The sequence below is a fragment of the Pteropus vampyrus genome, unplaced genomic scaffold (genome assembly GCF_000151845.1).
Source record: "Pteropus vampyrus isolate Shadow unplaced genomic scaffold, Pvam_2.0 Scaffold1, whole genome shotgun sequence".
Classification (NCBI taxonomy): Eukaryota; Metazoa; Chordata; class Mammalia; order Chiroptera; family Pteropodidae; genus Pteropus; species Pteropus vampyrus.
Window position 1 is genome coordinate 20,863,801 of NW_011888782.1, and position 18,650 is coordinate 20,882,450.

Sequence of the window (18,650 nt, forward strand, 5' to 3'; positions counted from 1 at the left end):
AACCTAGCTATAATTACTTGTTAGTTCCAGGAGTATTTTTCCTCATTCTTTTGGGTGTTATAATTGTGCCATCTGTAAATAAACACAGTTTTTTTTTTCTCCTCTATACATACATATATATATATATATACCTTTTATTTCCTTTTATTATTACGTTATCCAGGATGTCCAGTGTAATGTTAAAAAACAATGGTGAGAGAGGATATCCTGGCCTTGTTCCTATCTTTAGTGGAAAAACTAGTTTTCATTAAATATGATGGTAGCTTTAGGCTTTTGTAAATATTTTTTACCAAGTTGAGGAGGTCACCCTCTATTCTTAATTTGCTGAGAGTTTTTATCATGAATGGGTGTTGGATTTTGTCAAGTGCTCTTTCTCCATGTATTGATATGGTCATGCGATTTTTCTTCCTTAGCCTGTAGATATGATGTATTATATTAATTGATTTTCAGATGATGAACCAGCTTTGCATAGCTGGGACAAATCTCACTTGGTCATGGTATGTAATTCTTTTTATACATTGTTGGATTTGATTTGCTAATATTTTGTTAAGGAATTCTGCATCTTTGTTCATGAGAGAGACTGCTTTCTGGTTTTCTTTCCATGTAATATCTTTGTCTGGTTTTGGTTTTAGGGTAATGCTGGCCTTACAGAATGAGATGGGAAGTATTTCCTCTGCTTCTGTCTTCTGGATTGAAGATAAAATCACACGCACAGGCACACACACGCAGACACATTCATTGCCCTTTGATTACCCATGTATACAGTTTATGTGACAGCAATGATGCAAAGAACAAGAGGGAAGAATTAAGATTATTTTGTTATTATACAGTACTAGCACTACCTGTGACGCGGGATAGTGTTTTTTGAAAATGGACTTGGATTAGGTGTAAATGTATTTTGCAAACTCTGGAGCAACAACTAAAAAAAATAAAAAATGAAGAGATAGAACCGATATGCTAAGGAAGGAGAGAGTGGAAACATAAAATTCTCAAAACCACAAAAGGCAGAAAAAGAAGACAAAAATGGGAACAAAGAATAAATGAACAGAAAACAGTAACAAATATGGTAGATGTTAATCCGACTATATTAACAGTTGCTTTAAATGTTCATGGTCTAAAATACAAGTAAAAGAGAAGAGATTGTCGCAGTAGGTCAAAAAACAAGACGCAACATATGTTGTCTATAAGAAACCTACAAAAAATATTTAAATATAAAGACATACAGGTTAAAAGTAAATGGTTGGAGAAACATATACGATGCTAACACTAACCAAAAGAAAGTGGAAGTAGCAATGTTAATTTCAGACAGAGTAGACTTCAGCAAGAAATATTACAAGGATAAAGAGAGGCATTATATAATGATGAAGGAGTCAGTGCTCCAAGAAGACAACAATTCTTAACGTGTATTTGCCTAAAAACAGTATCAAAATACAGGAGGCAAAAACCGATGGAAGTGTAAAGAGAAAGAGTTGAATCAATTATAGTTGGAGACTTCAACATCCCTTTTTCAGAAATGGACAGATCCAGGAGGGAGAAAATCAGTAAAGACATAGTTGAACTCATCAGCACAATCAATCTGCTGGATATAATGGTCATCTATAGATTACACCATCCAACAACAGAAAATGCACTTTCCTCAAGCTCACGTGGGACATTCACCGAGACCACATTCTGGGCCATAAAACACAATTTAATAAATTTAGAAGAATAGAAATCATACAATGTCTGCTCTCAGACAACAATGGAATTAAACTAGAAATCAACATGAAGATAGCTAGAAAATCTCAAAATACTTGGAGATTAAAGAACACACTTCTAAACACATTGGTCCAAAAAGGAATCCTGAGAAATTTTTAAATATTTTGAACAAAATGAAAATGAAAATACAACTTATCAAACTTTGTGAGGTACAGCAAAAGCAGTGCTTACAGGGAAATTTATAGCATTGAATGTATACATAGAAAAGAAGATGTAAAAGGAGTAAGTAACCTAAGCTCCTACCTTAGGAAACTAGTAAAAGACTGAATTAAAGACAAAGGAAGTAAAAGAGAATTAGAGCAGAAATCAGTAAAATTGGAAACAGTAGAGAAAATCAACAATACCAAAAGATTGTTCCTTGAAATGATCAATAAAATCAACAAGCCTCTAACCAGACTAAGAAAAAAAAAGACAAAAATTACTAACATCAGAAATGAAAAAAGGGAACATCATTATGGGTTCCATGGACATTAAAAGGATAATAAAGGGATACTATAAACAACTCTATGCCCACAGATTTGATACCTCAAATGAAATGGACCCATTCCTTAATAGGCAAGACAAAACTCACACGAGAAGAAATAATCTGAATAGTCCTATATAAGCTAAAGAAATTGAATCAATAACTAATAACCTTCCAAAAGAGAAAGCGCCAGATCTAAATGGATTCACAAATTCTACCAAACGTTTGAGAAAGTATGCCAATTCTCTACAATCTAATACACGCATAGATAATCTAATACAGCATTGCTGTTATTATTTTGAACAAAGTGTTATGTGTTAGGTCAACCTAGAAATGGAAAAAGAAAAGTTTTTCTTTTACCTTCACTATTTTTCCTCTGATGCTCACCCATCCCTTTTTTATGTAGTTTCTGACTCATCATTTTCCTTCTTCCTGAAGAACTTTGAATATTTCTTGGAAGGCAAGTCTGCTGGTAACAAATTCCCTCAATTTTTCTTTGTCCAAGAACGTCTTTATTTCTCCTTCATCTTTTGAAGGATAATTTTACAGGATATAGAATTCCAGGTTGGTGGCTTTTTCTCTCAACACAAAATATTTCATTTCAGTCTCTTCTTGCTTACATGGTTTCTGAGGAGAAGTTGATACAATTCTTATATTTGCTTCTATAGATAGGGTGGGTTTTTTTCTTTTTCATGATTTTGTTGTTTATCTTTGATTTCATGCAGTTTGAATATGATATCCTAGGTGTAGTGTTTTGGGCATTTATCCTGCTCGGTGTTCTCTGAGCTTTCCTGCACTTGCACTTTGGTGTCTGACATGACTTGAGGGAATTCTCAGCCATTATTGTTTCAAATATTTCTTCTATACCTATCTACTGGTATCCCCATTATGCCTATGTACACTTTTCATACTTGTCCCATAGTTCTCGGATACTCTCTTCGGATTTGTTTGTTTGTTTCATCTTTTTTCTCTTTGCTTTTCAGTTTTCAAAGTTCTTATTGACATATCCTGAAGCTCAGAGATTTTTTTCCTCCGCTTTGTCCAGTCTGCTAACGAGCCCATCAAAGGCATTCTTCATCTTCATTGCACTGATTTTAATCTCTAGCATGTCTTTTTCTTAGAATTTACATCTCTCTGCTTACATTACCCATCTGTATTTGCATGTTCTCCACTTTTTTCATTGAGATCCCTTAGCATATTCCAAGTTTTGTTTTGTTTTGTTTTGTTTTGTTTTGTTTTGTTTTGTTTTGTTTTGTTTAATTCCCAATCTCATAATTCCAATATCCTTGCCATATCTGAGTTTGGTTCTGCTGCCTGCCATGTCTCTTCAAACTGTGTTTTTGACTTTTACCATGTCTTGTAATTTTTTGTTGAAAACCAGACATGATGCACTGGGTAAAAGAATTCCAGTAAAGAGGCTTTTAGTGATATGATGGTAAGGCGTGGGAATGGGGAAGCCTTCTATAGTCCTATGATAAGACTCAGATTTTAGTGGACCTGTGAATTTCACAAGTGCTTCTCAGTCTCCCCCTCCCCCTTAAGTAAGGCACGATGGCTAGAGAGGGTAGAATTGGGTACTTCCCTTATTCCAGGTCAGTTAGGCCCAGCAGGTTAGGCTCTGGGATAGTTTGGATAGTTTCTCTTAAGGGTCAGCCTTGTTTAAAAAGAAGAAAATGTTCTCAGTATGTTTCAAAATGATTACTTTTCCCATGCCTCTGGAAACAACAGAATTTTTCTCTGATATTCACCGTGAGAATCTGGTAGAGCTCCTGGAGGTAAATCTGAAAAGTGAGGGGACTCCCCGCCCCCCACCGCTTTTGGAGATTTTGGCTCTCAGCCTTATGTACAATGAGCCCTCAGCAATTTGTTAACTATAATTCAGGTTTTCCTAGTCTGTTTCTAGTTCCTGTGCAAGTTTCTGTTTGTGGAGTTTTGCTTGAGTAAGTTATACTTCTCTGTATGTACCTGTATGGCTCTCCACTGTGAGGGAGAGCAGTTTACCCTGACCTCACTTCTCTGACAAATCTAAGAGTCGATTTTTCAGTTTGTTCAACGTTTTATATGTTAGGATGGAGCTCCTTACATGTTGGACCGGAACCCAAAAGTCCTAACCCAGTTTTTATTTACTAGAATTATTCTCAAGTCTTGGAGAGATTTTACACCATCTAATGAATCCGTATGAGCAGTGTTTGTGGAATATTTCCCCACTCCCCGCCACACGCTCCAACACTACCCTCTACTCTGTGGACAGACGATTGGCAGTGGACACTTGTTTTAAAGAATCTGTTGTCTCGACTTAAAGAGTCGTAGTGGTTAGAGAACTCTCGTTACACCCTTCCTTGGTCTTACTCGTGCCATCGAGGAGGGCAGGTGCGAGGAGAGGAAGAGGATGGAGACCTAAGCCATGGGCTCTCCCTGAAGAACCAAAGGTAACCCCAAGCCTATCTCGCAGTCTTCCAGAAGATGGTGGGGTGACCAGACTGGTTGGGGGAGTCAGAGACCAGCACACATGCTGGTGTCGGTCTCAGCCTCCCAAGTCAGACCACAGGACAGACAGAGGTCCTTGGGGCTGCAGCGATCCTGCGAGGACTCCCTCAAAGAGGGGAGCCGAGGCATGCCTCGAGGAACTCTGCAGCAGCTTTGGCAGACTGGTTGGGATATGGGGATAAGGTTAAGAGGAGAAATAAACTAACCCAGAAAATTAGAATTTGGGGAATATAGAAGTCAAGGGAAGCCAATGGTATCCTGCACCTCTGGACCAAGATTTCAGGGTCATAGTTCTAACCATGGGAGATCTTTTGTTATGTCTCACTCATCTGTCAGGAGTCTCCTCATCATCTACCTTTATTTTAGAATTGCTCACCAAGAAATAGAAGAAGCCTTAGAGACCATCTAGGTCAAGCTTTCCCTTTACACAGATGAAGAAATTGAGGCCCAGGGGGTAAAAGAAACATAGGATCAGAGCGAATGTGTAGCAGAGCCCAAGCTTTCTGCCTCCTAGCTCCAGCTCCCTTGTCTACTTAGAACCAAAAGCAGCAAAACTCCTTTCCCTGAGTGGCATGAGGAAGTGATGGGAAGTGAGGACAGGCTCAGGTCTTCCGCTTGGCCCCCATGGGGACTCCTAACTAGCAGTGGCAACTGGTAGCATCTGTTTTCTTGGAAAATTAATCAAGGCGATGCTGAGGACAAGAACATGGAAGGAAGCTAGGTGAAGGAAAAAAGATAGAGCTGGGGACACCGGCGGGCCTGGTGGGATTTTGGGATGGGCAGCAGAAAGGAAAGTGCTCTTATGCAGTGCCGTAGACTCTTGCCTCTGTCCTTCACTGTCTGCTCTGCCTTGACCTGGTCTACATGCTGGCTGCCTGACAGGTGGCCAGAGGCTGTGCTGTTTTGACAGTTGGATAGGCACAGGCACACATTTATCCAGAACTTCCCTGAACAACCTTGCTTCCTTGTGTTCCCTGCACCATCTCTTAAAACGGTTCAAAATTCAAAACATGAAAAGGCTTTCCAATGTACAAACGAATATGCGAATGTGTGCGCATGCATACACGTGTACTTTCCCCCAGTCCTCTATCATTCCTCACCTCCTGTGCCTGAACTGGACACCTTCCAAGCCCTAGGCCTACCTCCAGTAAGACTCCCCCAGGAGAATAAGGATAGGGGCCTTTGGGAGATTCTTCTTTGAATTCCTGCCTTTTTGTTAGTCCCTGGTCTTTTAAGAATCCCAGTTCCAGCAAGGCTAGGAGTGGCCACCCACTGGGCTTCCACGGCTGGGGCCATTGTAGTGGGAGACTTCGTTCTGTGTTTCTGTAATCACTGAGAATGCCTAGGGTGGCCAGGGCTGCTCTGGGGCAGCTCGGATTTGTTTTTATCAGGGGATTGTGTGAATGGTCTATTCTTTGACTAGAACACAAAATGCAACTCTTGGCTCTTCTGCGATTGCTCTGCATTCTTAAAGTATCTTTGGTGCTGAAAATGAAAGACATGTATGCCCTTGGTGGATCTCCTGGCCTTCATGCTGCCCTGGGATTGACTGGTACTGCAGATGACCCCGGAACCAGAAACCCACATGACAAAGGTAAGATTATCAGGGTCAAGAGGCTTGATTGGCCTGGTAATAGAGTTAATAAATATACAGGCTGGGTCCTTGCTGCTCTCCTGACTTATATTCCACTGTCTAATGTGGGCTGGTCCCTAGAAAGGACCTTTGTGTCCCTCTGAGTGTTATAACTACTCTCAGAATTGGGGTTCTATTGTGATAAGAGGGGTTTGAGCTAGGCATGAATTGTTTAGGACATTCCAATTGGTATGGGGTGGGAAGGTGTGCTGTATATTATATAATGATTGGCTGAAACTCATCCCTATGTGCTAGGCCTGAGAAAGTCCTCTCGTTTCTTCTCGTGATACTTGTGTTTCAATAAAACATGTTCGGATTCTGCAAGCCTGAGTTGACTGGTTTTTTGTATTTTTTTTTTTTTCCATCGTATTCTATCCTTCCCAGGGAGCTGAGGTGTGAAGGTGGAGCTTGGCAAGGCTGGATTAAACATTAATGCAGCTGTTATCACTGCCTAAAGGAGCAAGCAACCCTGGACCAAGGTGCAGAGCTCTTTAGTGGCCCCAGGGTGAGGACGTGGTGACTGGTAGACATGGTTCAATTTTCCGAGGTCCTGGCTGAAATAGGCGACTTCGGTCGCTTCCAGATACGGCTGTTGCTACTGCTGGCTCTTCCCTTCTTCTTGAGCTCCTTCTACATGTTTGCCCAGGTCTTCATGGTCCTGAATGAGGACCATTACTGTTCAGTTGCCTGGGTCAAGAACGACACTTTCAACTTCAGTGCTGCTGAGCAGCTGCTCCTGAGCGTGCCTCTGGATGCTTCAGGCAACCCTGAGTCCTGCCTCATGTTCCGGCCACCCCCTCCCAATGCCAGCCTGGAGGACATCCTCAGCCGCCGCTTCAATGAGACAGAGGCTTGTGAGGCGGGCTGGGAGTATCCTGAACACAAGGCCCTATCCCTGACGAATGAGGTGGGCTGCCCCTTTGCCGTCTGTGTCCCGTTTCGGGTCTGTCCGTTCCTTTGCCTGGCCCTCTGCCCTCATTCGCCAGTGTTACTGTTCCATTATCCTTGAATGATTCACACTGATATGCCTGTTTTACTTGTTTATTGCCAATCACCCTGTTTTTCTCTTTGCCCTCTGCCTCAATACCTGTCTACCTGTCTATCCATTTTCTCTGGTCTGTCTGCCCATCCATCCATTCATCTTTCCCTAACCTTTTGTCTGTCCTGCCTTTGTGCCCAGTGCCTGCCTTGTTTCCTGTCTCCTGTTATTCTGCTTTTACACCTTTCTCTCTCTTCCACATTCCCATCTATCTGTCCATTTGCCTTTGTTTTTTAGTCCGCCTCTACATGTCTGCCCCGCTTAGATCTTCCTGTGTTTTCCTAACACTCTTATGTTATCTCGTTCCCTGTCTATTTGTCTGCCTTTCTATTGGCTTGACCTGCCTATCTCTATCTCGATCTCCACTTGCCTGTCTCTGGGATCCCGAAGGACACCTGTGACTCTAGGATTTGTCCTACAGAAGGTAACTGAACATTTGCTCTTGCTAAGTTCATTCTCTTGGAGGAATGCAGACGGAAATGGACAGATTCCCCTCCTAGCAGCCTCAGAGCAAGAAGAGCCTTGGGAAAGCATCATTCTCTACTCTGTTGCTTCCCAGATGGTGGGGTGAGGCTAAGAATGGGGAGAGGATGTGGCCAGGGTAACTGTGGAGCTGGGAGTCCCCCGCAGGCTCCCACTGCCCAGTTCCCTGCAGGAGCAAGAAGGGGCACACGTAGTCCTGAAACCTGAGTGGAGGGTGTTATTGGGAGGATCTGTGCAGCTCTTACCTTTGGGGTGGTAAATCTGGAGTCCAGAGATTAAACATTCATTTTTCCCCCCATGGGTAAAAATAGTCTTTCTTAGAGGTTCTCAGAGGGTAATGTTTTAACTAAAGGCAAACTTTCACTTTTTAATGTATTACCATAAACCTGCCCCTAGAGCCCTAGCAGCCTGATAATATGTCCTGCCTGTCTTCCTCCTGTTCCTCCACCCCATTCTATGGCACAGGGGGAGAAGGTAGCCCGTGAGCTCTCCAGCCTGTGGATCTAGCCCAGCCTAGCCCAGTCTGACGCTCATTGGCCTCTCTTCCATCATTCCCCCAGCATCATTCCCATAGTAGGTTCTGGCCTTCACTGGTCCTCAGATGCTTTGGCTGTGCCTACCTCTGCACATGCATATGAACTCTCTGGCCAAATATCACCATCTTTAAAGCCCAGGCAAACTTCCAGATTGCTTAGAGCCAATGCTAGCCCTTATTTACAGCCTGTGCTGCACTGTTCGTGGGATTTTATTCCACCAAAACCCCAAGTATTAACTGTACAAGGAACAGTCAGAGGAAAGAGACACCCTGCTCCCCTTTTCTGAGGACCCCTGATGGTCAAGGTATGATCTGGGCTCCTTGTCATTGGGTAAAGGGCGGGGTAGGCTCTGAGACTAGAATTCGCTTCCTCCCGAATAGGTAATGGGCAGACGACTTCTCAAAGGAATTGGTATGTTATCTGGGTACCAGGGTACAGGAGAATGTTGATAGAGGAGAGGAGGTCTTTGCAGACAGAGCACAACAAAAGAAAGGCCTGGCAGTAGTAGGAAGCAGGCGACCTGCCTGGGGAGCAGCAAGAAGTCGGTGTGCCTGGAATGCGGGTGGGCAGGGGTGGGAGTCGAGCAGGATGTTCTCAAGGCTTTGGGGCCTCTCTCCTTATTCTCAGTCATCATCCTGTGTGCTGGAGGTGGAGCTGGGGCTTAGATCACTTGCCCTTCCCTGACATGCTCCCTTCCACCCTCACCGTGCCAAGGACTGTGACTTCCAATATAAAGCTTTGGTCTTTGTGCTTTGTACCCTGCACCCCATGAGACCCCAAGCTCAGTTCCAGAGTGGAGCTACCTTGGTATGAGATCTCCTACTTCTGTTTTTCATCTAGGAGGAAGGGCTGTGACATACTGATTCAGAGGACCCTCTCTGAGCTGCCACCCTAAGTCCCCTTATTAGAACCAGCAGCTTCATATTCAAACTGAAATACAAACAATCCTAATTTGAGAAGAAAGGAGCACATTTCCTTATAGGCTATGTGCTCTTGAAGAACAGAGTTCATTTGTCCCTGTCCTCTCACCCATCCCACATTTCCTGGGTGCCCGTCTTTGGTAAAAGAAAACACGAACCTCTGAATAGGGAGGGAAATAGACTATCAAGGAATAGCTACAACAGTGTAGTCTGTCCTGTGACTAAAGAGCGGGCAGAGATGGGAAGGAAGAGGAGGCAGAGAGAACAGCCAGGTCTAGGTTATGGAAGCATGAAAATGCCTGGCCTGTTTGAGAAAGACTGACATACAAAAGAGGCTGGGAAATAGGCAAGAGCCAACTGTCCAAGGGTCTTAGATACAGTGCTGAGGAATATGGGTTTTCTCCTAGAGACCAAAGGAAGCCCCTGAAGGTTTTGGAACAGGGAGGAAGATGTGATGGGATATGCTCCAAGAAATGAGGGCAGGATTCTGTGGGCCACCATGGCAGGCCCCAGGCAGCACCATCTGCTGTGGGCATTAGGGCGGGAGAGGTTGAAGATTGGCATTCTGAGTTGGAGCCTTCTTCATCTCTGTTCCTTCTGCAGCATGATACCACCACAGGAGCTTGGATAAGTCTTGACACCTCCCCAAGACACAATCTCTGCTCCTGCACAGTGAGAACGATAAGTCTTCATGGAGTTAGAATGGTGATTTAATGAGATAAGGGGTATATAAAGTACAGGGAGGTGGTGAATACTGGCCACTGTGCAGGGATGCCAGTGTTGGAAGTGTCCCATGGCTTGGCACCCATGCCTTCAGATCACTGTAGCCCTTTGTGTCTGAGACGTCTTTGTCACCAGCTGTGAGTTTCATGAACACGAGCCAATGCACCCACGGCTGAACTAACGTTTACTGAGAACTTCCCGTGTGACTGCCACTGTACTAAGCATGTTACGTGGACTGATTTCTTTCATGCTACCAGGTGATAGTATGTAATATATTCTATTCCCATTTTATACATGGGAAACACAAGACACCAACAGATCGGCTAACATGCTCGAAGGTCCCCAGAGTTATTTAATTCTGGCTCGAGAGGCTGAGAACAGCAGGCTTTTATTTATTATTACTTATTTTAAATAGTGTCTAAGCATAAAGGCAATGCGTGGCAGCCAAATTGAAATCAACCCAATAAAATTGGGTGGAGCAAGTTGATATCTTCTGTCCAGCCCTCTTCATTCTGATTGTGTTAATTGCTGGACACATATCGAAAGTTCTTAAAAAAGCACAGTTGTCCTTGAGAACAGAAGCATGAGTACATGATATCTTCTGGATTGATTAATTTCTTGCTAAAGGTTACTTAACTGATAACGATTGCCTGGTTGGTTCACTGTAGGTATTAGTCGATTCATTCATTCATTCAGCAAATATTCTCTTAGATCTCACCAGTTTCAATCCTTGTTTCTGGGGCAGTAGAAATGTCTGAACAACCCTGACCTAGGATTAGCTGCTTAACCGCTCCTTCCTTAGAGGAAAATAATAGTATGTCAATGATTGTTGTCAGGATTATGTGAGATAATGCACGTAGAGCATTAGGCATAGTACCCTGCACAGGGTGAGCACTCATAAGGCATTAGCCATTATCGTGAAGCTATCTCTCTGAGCTCTCTAGAGGAAAGCTCATGTGTCATGTTCCTCAACAAACATTTGTGTATGGCGTTGAGCTGTGTGCAAGGGCCACAGAACTCCCTGAGGGGCCCACATACCAGTGGGCTTAGGGGCGAGTCACATGTAGTAGATGAGTATGTACATGTTGTAGACATGGGTACGGAGGTCTACGGACATGCATTTTTTTCTCCCTGTGGCTTCAGGTTCTCTCTGTGCATCTCCAGGTGTGTTGCCTGTATCACCTCTACATGCACATGCGTGCACGTTCCTCTGCTGTAATCTCCCTCACGGAGTGTATGAGGGCTTCTTAGTATTCTGGTTGCCTGTGAATGATGAGTTTCAGGGAGGTGTTACAGCTAGATGGGGAAATGTGGAAGGCCTAAGTGGGTCACAGGGATGCCTTGGCTGTGACATAGAGGCCCCACTTGTCAAGAAGCAGCAATCAGCTGTGTGTCAGAGGTTCCCAAACATTGCACCATTAGTGTCTCAGTGAGTTTCCATGGCATCTCCAGGCCAAAAGAAATACGTAACAGTCTTAGGTGTAATTTTCGAACCTTCAAACAACTTAAGTGTTTATGTCCTAACAACTTAATAGCCATTTTAAAAAGTAATACACAGACAGAGATTCAGGGACATGGACTATAGACTAAGGGTTACCAGAGAGTAGGCAGGAGGGGGAGGGGGGAGGGAGATGGAGTAAAGGGGATCAAATATGTGGTGACAGACAGAAATCTAACTATGGGAGGTGAACACACAGTGTAAATATATATATATACCTTACTGTTAAAGTGTACAGCTGAAACTTACTGGATTTCGTTAACCAATGTCACCATAAAAATAAATAAAATAAATAAATAAATAAATAAATAGAATTTTTAAAAATATAAATTTTTAAAAAAGTAATACAGACATTAAAAGCGTAAATTGATAGGACACTTTTTTTTTTCATTCTTAAAGAAATACAATTACTTACTAATTACTTACATATCTGTCTATCGGGAACTGTACAACTTCCTGATCCTCGTACACTGACACCCGCATTTTCTGGTCCTTGCTGATTCGCTCATGGTGCTTGCCTTTTCTCATTGCCACTGCCAAAAACACAACTTCACATAGATATGACATCACTGAAAGGAATATAGCGTGATCTCATGTTAAACTGCTACTATCCTGAGCTAGGAGTTCATGTGATACCAGACAGGTGTTGAATATTGCTGTATTCTCCCTAAACACTTTAAACATCATGCTGTGTGTGCCCCCTGAGATCACTCTGGTTCCCTGGGGTGCCTTGGGAACTGTGGGCATCTGCCCTGAGAAGTTGGTAGTGGGTGGGCTGGATTATAGAAGCCTTGCCCTCAGCTGCCCCTAGACTCACATCTGCCTGTCTGCCTCAGTTCAACCTAGTTTGTGACCGGAAGCCACTGAGGGAGACCTCGCAATCAGTGTATATGGCGGGGCTCCTCGCTGGCGCTCTCATCTTTGGGCCCGTCTGTGACCGGTAAGAACCTTGGCCAGCCCACCCCTGCCCTAGCATGCTCTTAGGCTTCTGGCACAGGGCCAGGCGTCCCCACTGCTTCTCACACTGGTGTCCCTCAAACGGGGCTCCTGTGGTGTGGCCACATGTCCTTCCTCACAGAGAACCCAGGGCAGGGCTGGGTCCTCCCTTGCCTCCTTCGCCTCAGAGAGCCTTCTCTCCTTCTTTCTCCAGGATTGGCCGCAAGGCCGCTATCCTGGTGCAGCTGCTAATCTTTGCCGTCATGGGCCTGTCCACTGCCTTTGTGAACAGCTTCGATCTGTACATGGTCCTGCGCTTTGCTGTGGCTACTGCCGTCTCTGGATATGCCTTCAGCGGTATTTCCCTACGTGGGTATCTGAGCCCTGAAGCCTTCAGCCATAGATTGAGGCCGTGGCGTCTGGCTACATTCCCCAGACTGACTGGGAGTGTGGGGGCGGGGGTGGGCACTTGTCAGGAACCCTCTTCTGAAGCCATACCTGCACTTCCTGAGCTGGGACTGAGGCCCCAACCTTGACAGGGCTGCGTCTAGGGAGACAGGGAGTGAGAGGGTGAGATCTGGCTCAGTCGCCGCCTCTCTGTTCCAGTTGCAGAGTGGGTGGGGCCCTCGTGGAGGACCCAGGCCATGGTCATAATCCAGTGCTTCTTCTCCCTTGGAGAGATTGTGCTGGCAGGTCTGGCCTACGGCATCCGGAACTGGAGGCACCTCCAGATTGCCGGCTCAGCGCCTGTCTTGCTGCTCTTCTTCTACTTGTGGTGAGGAGACACTTCCCGGGAGCTGCCTAGGGTGCAGCACACACGTGCACCTTGGGGGAACACTTGGAGACCGCTTCAGAGAGAGGGAGCCTGCAGGGGTGTGGGGTTCAGCGTGCACTGGAACAGCCGCAAAGCTGGAGGTGGGGGGTTAGGGGATTCTAGGACCCCATGCCCCAAGTTTACAGCCATTCTTGACCTACAGGGTTCTGCCAGAATCTGCACGGTGGCTCCTGATCAAGGGGAGAGTCGAAGAGGCCAAACAAGTGATCCAGAAAGCAGCCTTGGTGAACAGGCGGAAACTCTCCCCAGAGCTCCTGAGCCAGGTACTCCCAGCAGGCAGCCCCTGCCCTGCCCCCAGATCTCACACACACAGACCTTTCCGCAGGCCCCTCACTTGGCATTTTCTTCTCAGCTGGCTGTAGAGAAGACAGGCCCCTCAGGGAATGTCCTGGAGCTATTAAGAAACCCCCAGCTCCGGAAGATGACCCCGATTCTCTTCTTAGTCTGGTGAGCGCCCTGGGACCCATGCTTCTCCTTGAGGCACGAGCCAAGGGCCACTTTGCTGTTGTGTGTCAATGGGATGCAGGAAGGTGGCTTTCTGGCTGGGATGGGCTGTGTGGGAATGACGGGAACTCTCCCTGGCTGTGCTACTGTCTCCTGTTGTGACTTCTGGCCAAGGCAGGCTCTCTGAGTGTGATGGTGTCTCATCACCTAGCAGTGACAAGGACTCTTGGACACTTTGTAGGTTCGTGGACAGTCTGGGCTACTACGGCTTGAGCTTACAAGTGGAGGAGTTTGGCCTGAACATCTACCTGACCCAGCTAATCTTTGGAGCAGTCGAGGTGCCTGCCCGCCTCCTCAGCATCTTCATGATGCAGTGGTTTGGCCGCAAGTGGAGCCAGTTGGGGACTTTGGTTCTGGGAGGCCTCATGTGTATCATCATCATCTTCATCCCAACAGGTACCAAGGCTGACTCTCCCCTGACCGCTCCCACCCTCACTCATCTGTGGCCAGAGGCCCATTGCTCCCCTTTTTGGAGTGAGGGCATCCCTGTGGTTCAGTTACAGACAGGGTGAGGAGTTGGATTGAGCAGGGCAAGGAGCAGGGCCCAGGTGATGGGTCTGTGTACCCTTCATGCTGCTGACCAGCATCTCTCACCAGATCTGCCCACAGTGGTCACTGTGTTGGCCGTGATGGGGAAGTTCGCCATGACTTCCGGATTTACCATCTCCTACGTGTACTCTGCTGAGCTCTTCCCCACTGTCCTCAGGTAAGGGCCGTGGAGCAGCTCCTGCTCCTCTGCTTCCGAGGCCGTTATTTTGACAATCTCTCCTCCGCCCTCATTGCCGCTTCACAAATTGCTTACGAGGCTGGCTCTGGGATGACAGTCCTGGGTGGGGTCCAGAAGAACTAGAAATCTAGTCCAAGCTCCCAGGTTATTCCCTACACTGGTGGAGGACAGATCGAGAAGTTGGCCATGCTGCGGCCTTGTCAGGACTAGTGTATGGAGTAAGTCTAAGAATGAATGACTCAGAAGAAGGAGCAGTCAGGAGGGCATGGCAGGTGGTCGGGTGGTAGGGAGTGTAACCTTTGACCTAACACTTAATAGGTGAGCAGGCATGTAATAGGCAGACCGAGAGGCCTAGAGGTTGGAGAAACATGGCACACAGTCAGACTACAAGAAGTTCACTGTGCAGGGGGAAGGATGCGTAGGCCAGATGAGCCTGGATGCCCATAACGAGGGGTCTGGGCTCTCCTGAGGAAGTGTGCTAAGGTGGCACTGTGGCCCAGAGTTGAGGCAGGGTCTGCTTAGTTTTTCTTTCTTTCTTTTTTTTTTTTTTTTTTAGGTGAGGCAACACTTGGTTGACCTAACAAATTGTAAGGACCTTGTCAGCTTACGATCCCTTATTTAAAATTTTTTTTTTTATTTTTTATGCCTACAGCACCTGGTCTTCCTAGGTGGTCTCCCATCCAAGTACTAACCAGGCCCAACCCTGCTTAGCTTCCGAGATCAGACGAGACTGGGTTCGTTCAGGGTAGCATGGCCGTAGACCGGGTCTGCTTAGTTTGTACTGGTCTTCCCCTAGGCAGTCGGGCATGGGACTGGTGGCTGTCTTCTCAAGGGCCGGGGGCATCATCACACCTCTAGTGATCCTGCTGGGCGAGTACCATGCAGCGCTCCCCATGATCATCATTGGCACCCTCCCCATTGTGGGGGGCTTGCTCTGTGTACTGCTGCCAGAGACACGTGGCCAGCCCCTGAAGGATACCATCGAGGACCTGGAGCAGGGGCCGCAACCCCGGTGAGCTGCTTGCTTTCTCAGAAGCTCAGGGCCCAGGCCTCACATCAGTGGCCCCCACCTCACACCTTAATCCATTGTTGCTTAGAGGCTGACATTGGGGTAGTGGAGGAGGGCCTCAGGACACTCAGATATCTGGCTTTGGGTTAGATTCCTCCTATTTTGTGGAGGGGTGGTGAGGGACACCTTCACGGTACCAGTTCATGGTTGGCCTTCTGCTCCCTCCAGGACTTTGAAGTTAGCACCCTCAGAAAAGGAAACGGAGGCCTCAGGGAAAACATCCATCCCAGGGGGGGCCTTCGTGAACAACACGCATTTCTGATTTCATCCCCCTGCACATGGCTGGGACTGGCAAGCAAGACCAGCTTTGCTGATGGAGGCAACACACCAGGACCTGACTCAGCGCCAGCCCTCCCTGCCGAGCCCAGTCCCAGAGGCACCTGGGACAGGGGCTCCCTCCGTTCATCATCTTTCTTATCCCCAGAGCCCCACCCCCAACACCCTCTTCTGGGGAAGGGTCTCCGGGGTTTTCTGTTCTCTGATAGTCTTGTGGGAGTGTGGCTCCCACGATCCCCTCAATCTGGGGTCCCCTTTCCTTTAAACCACAGTGAAACCTAGAACAGGACACCCAGGTAGAGCCCTTCCTAGTGTGTAGAGTATAAGAAGAAATATCTTGAAGTTGTGGACACCTTCCAGGAAGGTGGATGAAAAGGCCGTGTGTAAAGAGAAGGTAGTGCTTCCTTCTGCTGGCTGGCCCAGGCCCCTCTGGCTACGGTGGGGTCCCCACAGGACATCTGATCCTGCTGAGAGAAGACTCTATGTCCAGCTGGTATCAAACTCTAGCCTTGCATTCTCTTCGAAGATCCTTCACGCCCCCACCCCATGTTCAGCACTTGCCTGACCTGTGTAGGTCAGGGACCAGCAGTGGGGAAAGAGGGGAGATGGGTTCTGTCCCTCTCCATGTCCCTCTCCTCCCTTTCACGGTCTGCTGTTTCTGGCTCCTGCAGGGCCCGTACAGGGTGAAGGGAAAAGACAGAGAGGCCTTTTGATTTAGCTGCTGCTGGTTGTAGTAGTTCTTTCTAGGTCCTGCTGGCTAATCATCAGTCAGTACACTCCAGCAAGCGTCTAAAAGCCAGCCCTTCCATGGCTTTCCACTGACCTCGGGACCCTCTTCAGCTCCTGCTCCCGGTATTGCTCCCCACATTGTCCCTCTTACTGCTGGCATACCTTACCTTAGAGGACCGTCCTCTCATGTGGGGTCTCTTGAGCCAGGCTACCTTCCCCAGCAGCTACTGGGCCTACAAGAACACGTACATCCTTGTGCCACCAAGAGTAGAAAAAGAGCTTGGTTGGCCACTACCCCTTCCTTTGTGTGCCTTCAAAGGCATCTCTGGCTGACCTCTCTTCAGACAGTGAGGTTCCAATCTCCCTTTCTCACAGGCACCCCCCCTCCCAAAGAAGGGTTCTTTCAGACCTCCCTCCCTTACACTCACCTTCTCTGTTAGAGTCAAGAGGTGGTGGTAGGTGCTGGATCAGTTTTGCTCTCTTTGTCAATCTACCATGGAAGCGTCCAGCACCTCTCTTTCAAATATATAGATACTTGTTATTCACAGTTCTCAGCTTTGAAGGGGCTGGCAAAAGTTCTATTTAGCTTCCTGACAAGTTCTCTGTCATGGAGTCTCCAGCCTAACCCTCCCCTTGGGGACACCCAAAAGTCTTTCTGGGCACAATGTGGCACCTAGGCTGAAACTTCCAAGATGAAAAAAAAAAACAACTTTAATAAGAGTGAGGAATCAGCCATTGCAAAGCTGAAGGCAACTTCCTCTCAGGTGTGGACACTTGCATACCTTTGAGGCACAATAAACATGATCCTGGGAAGAGACTTGATGCCACGAGCATAATGCAAAGAATCACCTATTGTCTCCTGGCAGGTCCTTAGAGACTCATTCTTCAGGGATTGTGGACCCCTGGGGAGAAAGATTTTTCTCTGTATGTATTACATAGTGCCCTGTAGCTGGTTCTGGACAATGGGTAAAATGTTGGTCTTTTAGTGGTCGCTGATGGGAGAGCAGCAGCTGAGACCCTGGGACCTCTGAGAAGATGTGCAGGCCTGACCCTGACTGTCCAGGAGCAGTGGCCAGCTTGGGCTGGGCGGTGGCTGTTCTCCCTAGGGTGTTGGCGAGCACAAAACAGCCCTGATTCAGGGGACGTGTCAGCAGTGGACCCATGACTCGTGTTGCGGTTAGCTTTGTGGAGGCTAGTGCTGGACTTGCATCTCGGGCTTTGGGGGCTGGAGCCCTCCTACTCTGGGCCTCGGGCTTCCCATTTTCAAAAGGATGACTTTGTAGGTCTTTTTACACTAATCTTCAAAGATTTTGATCTTGGCGAGGGTGAAAGGCAAAGGATTCCAGCAGTCTGCCCTCAAGGTCCAAGGAGATGGGAGAAGAGGGCCACACCCCATTTCTAAGTAACTGTCATACACTGGGCAGCGAGTCCTCAATGGTGACCCTTACTCATAAACCCCTGGGCTTTGCCTTATCTGCTGACCCACTTACCCACTTATCTGTCAGGGAGGGCCCATGTGCCTTGCCCTGCCTTTGGGAACATGCTGGACTCAGAAGTGGACAGTTTATCTGCAGCTGTGAAACTGCTTCCAGAACCTTGGAAGGATGCCATGGGTGAGGAGGAGAGGACACTGTGGTTTTAAACAAAGCAAATGACCCCACACGACAGGCCTGAAAGACCCCTCTGAGGTTGGACACCCAGGGAGGGAACTGCAGGCCAGATGAAGAGAAGGCAGGCAGGAGATGCAGCTGCACTTTACAAGTGAAGATGGAATGGGCAGCTTCTGCAGTTGCAAAGATTTCTGGGAGTCTGAGGAACCAGAACTACGTGGGGCTTGTAAGGCCATGTCCTTAATTTTGGACTTTGTTCTGAGGGCAAGAAAAGCCTCTGGTTTCCTTTTTTCATTTTGCAAAGGAGAGACCCGATAAGGTTTGTAGTTTTAAATTGACCCTTTTTGAAAAATGTGTTGGAAGAAGGCAAAAGTAGAAGCAGAGAAACCAGATTGGGCCTCATTACAACGATGAAATTAATTGC

At 46.8% G+C, this 18,650-nt stretch overlaps 1 protein-coding gene and 1 non-coding gene across 2 annotated transcripts; one reads left to right on the forward strand and one right to left on the reverse strand.

Moving 5' to 3' along the window:
- The first annotated feature begins 862 nt into the window (after positions 1 to 862).
- On the forward strand, positions 863 to 16,260 carry LOC105296036 (solute carrier family 22 member 13-like). The gene is made up of 11 exons (XM_011365991.2): positions 863 to 6,302; positions 6,726 to 7,248; positions 12,377 to 12,480; positions 12,691 to 12,845; positions 13,083 to 13,251; positions 13,454 to 13,574; positions 13,664 to 13,758; positions 13,997 to 14,211; positions 14,413 to 14,521; positions 15,339 to 15,554; positions 15,780 to 16,260. Exons 2-11 carry the CDS (start codon positions 6,871 to 6,873, stop codon positions 15,871 to 15,873), a joined length of 1,656 nt encoding a protein of 551 aa, XP_011364293.1. The 5' UTR covers positions 863 to 6,302; positions 6,726 to 6,870; the 3' UTR covers positions 15,874 to 16,260.
- LOC111736510 lies at positions 15,186 to 15,304 on the reverse strand. The gene has a single exon (XR_002779197.1). It is a non-coding gene; the product is annotated as a 5S ribosomal RNA (ribosomal RNA).
- Positions 16,261 to 18,650: the final 2,390 nt, after the last annotated feature.

Excerpts from the sequence above, each read along its gene's own strand:
- LOC105296036 (XM_011365991.2), top strand. The coding sequence starts at position 6,871 with ATGGTTCAATTTTCCGAGGTCCTGGCTGAAATAGGCGACTTCGGTCGC. Across the intron at positions 13,759-13,996 it reads CCGATTCTCTTCTTAGTCTG|GTTCGTGGACAGTCTGGGCT; the intron begins GTGAGCGCCCTG and ends GACACTTTGTAG. Across the intron at positions 14,522-15,338 it reads CTCTTCCCCACTGTCCTCAG|GCAGTCGGGCATGGGACTGG; the intron begins GTAAGGGCCGTG and ends GTCTTCCCCTAG.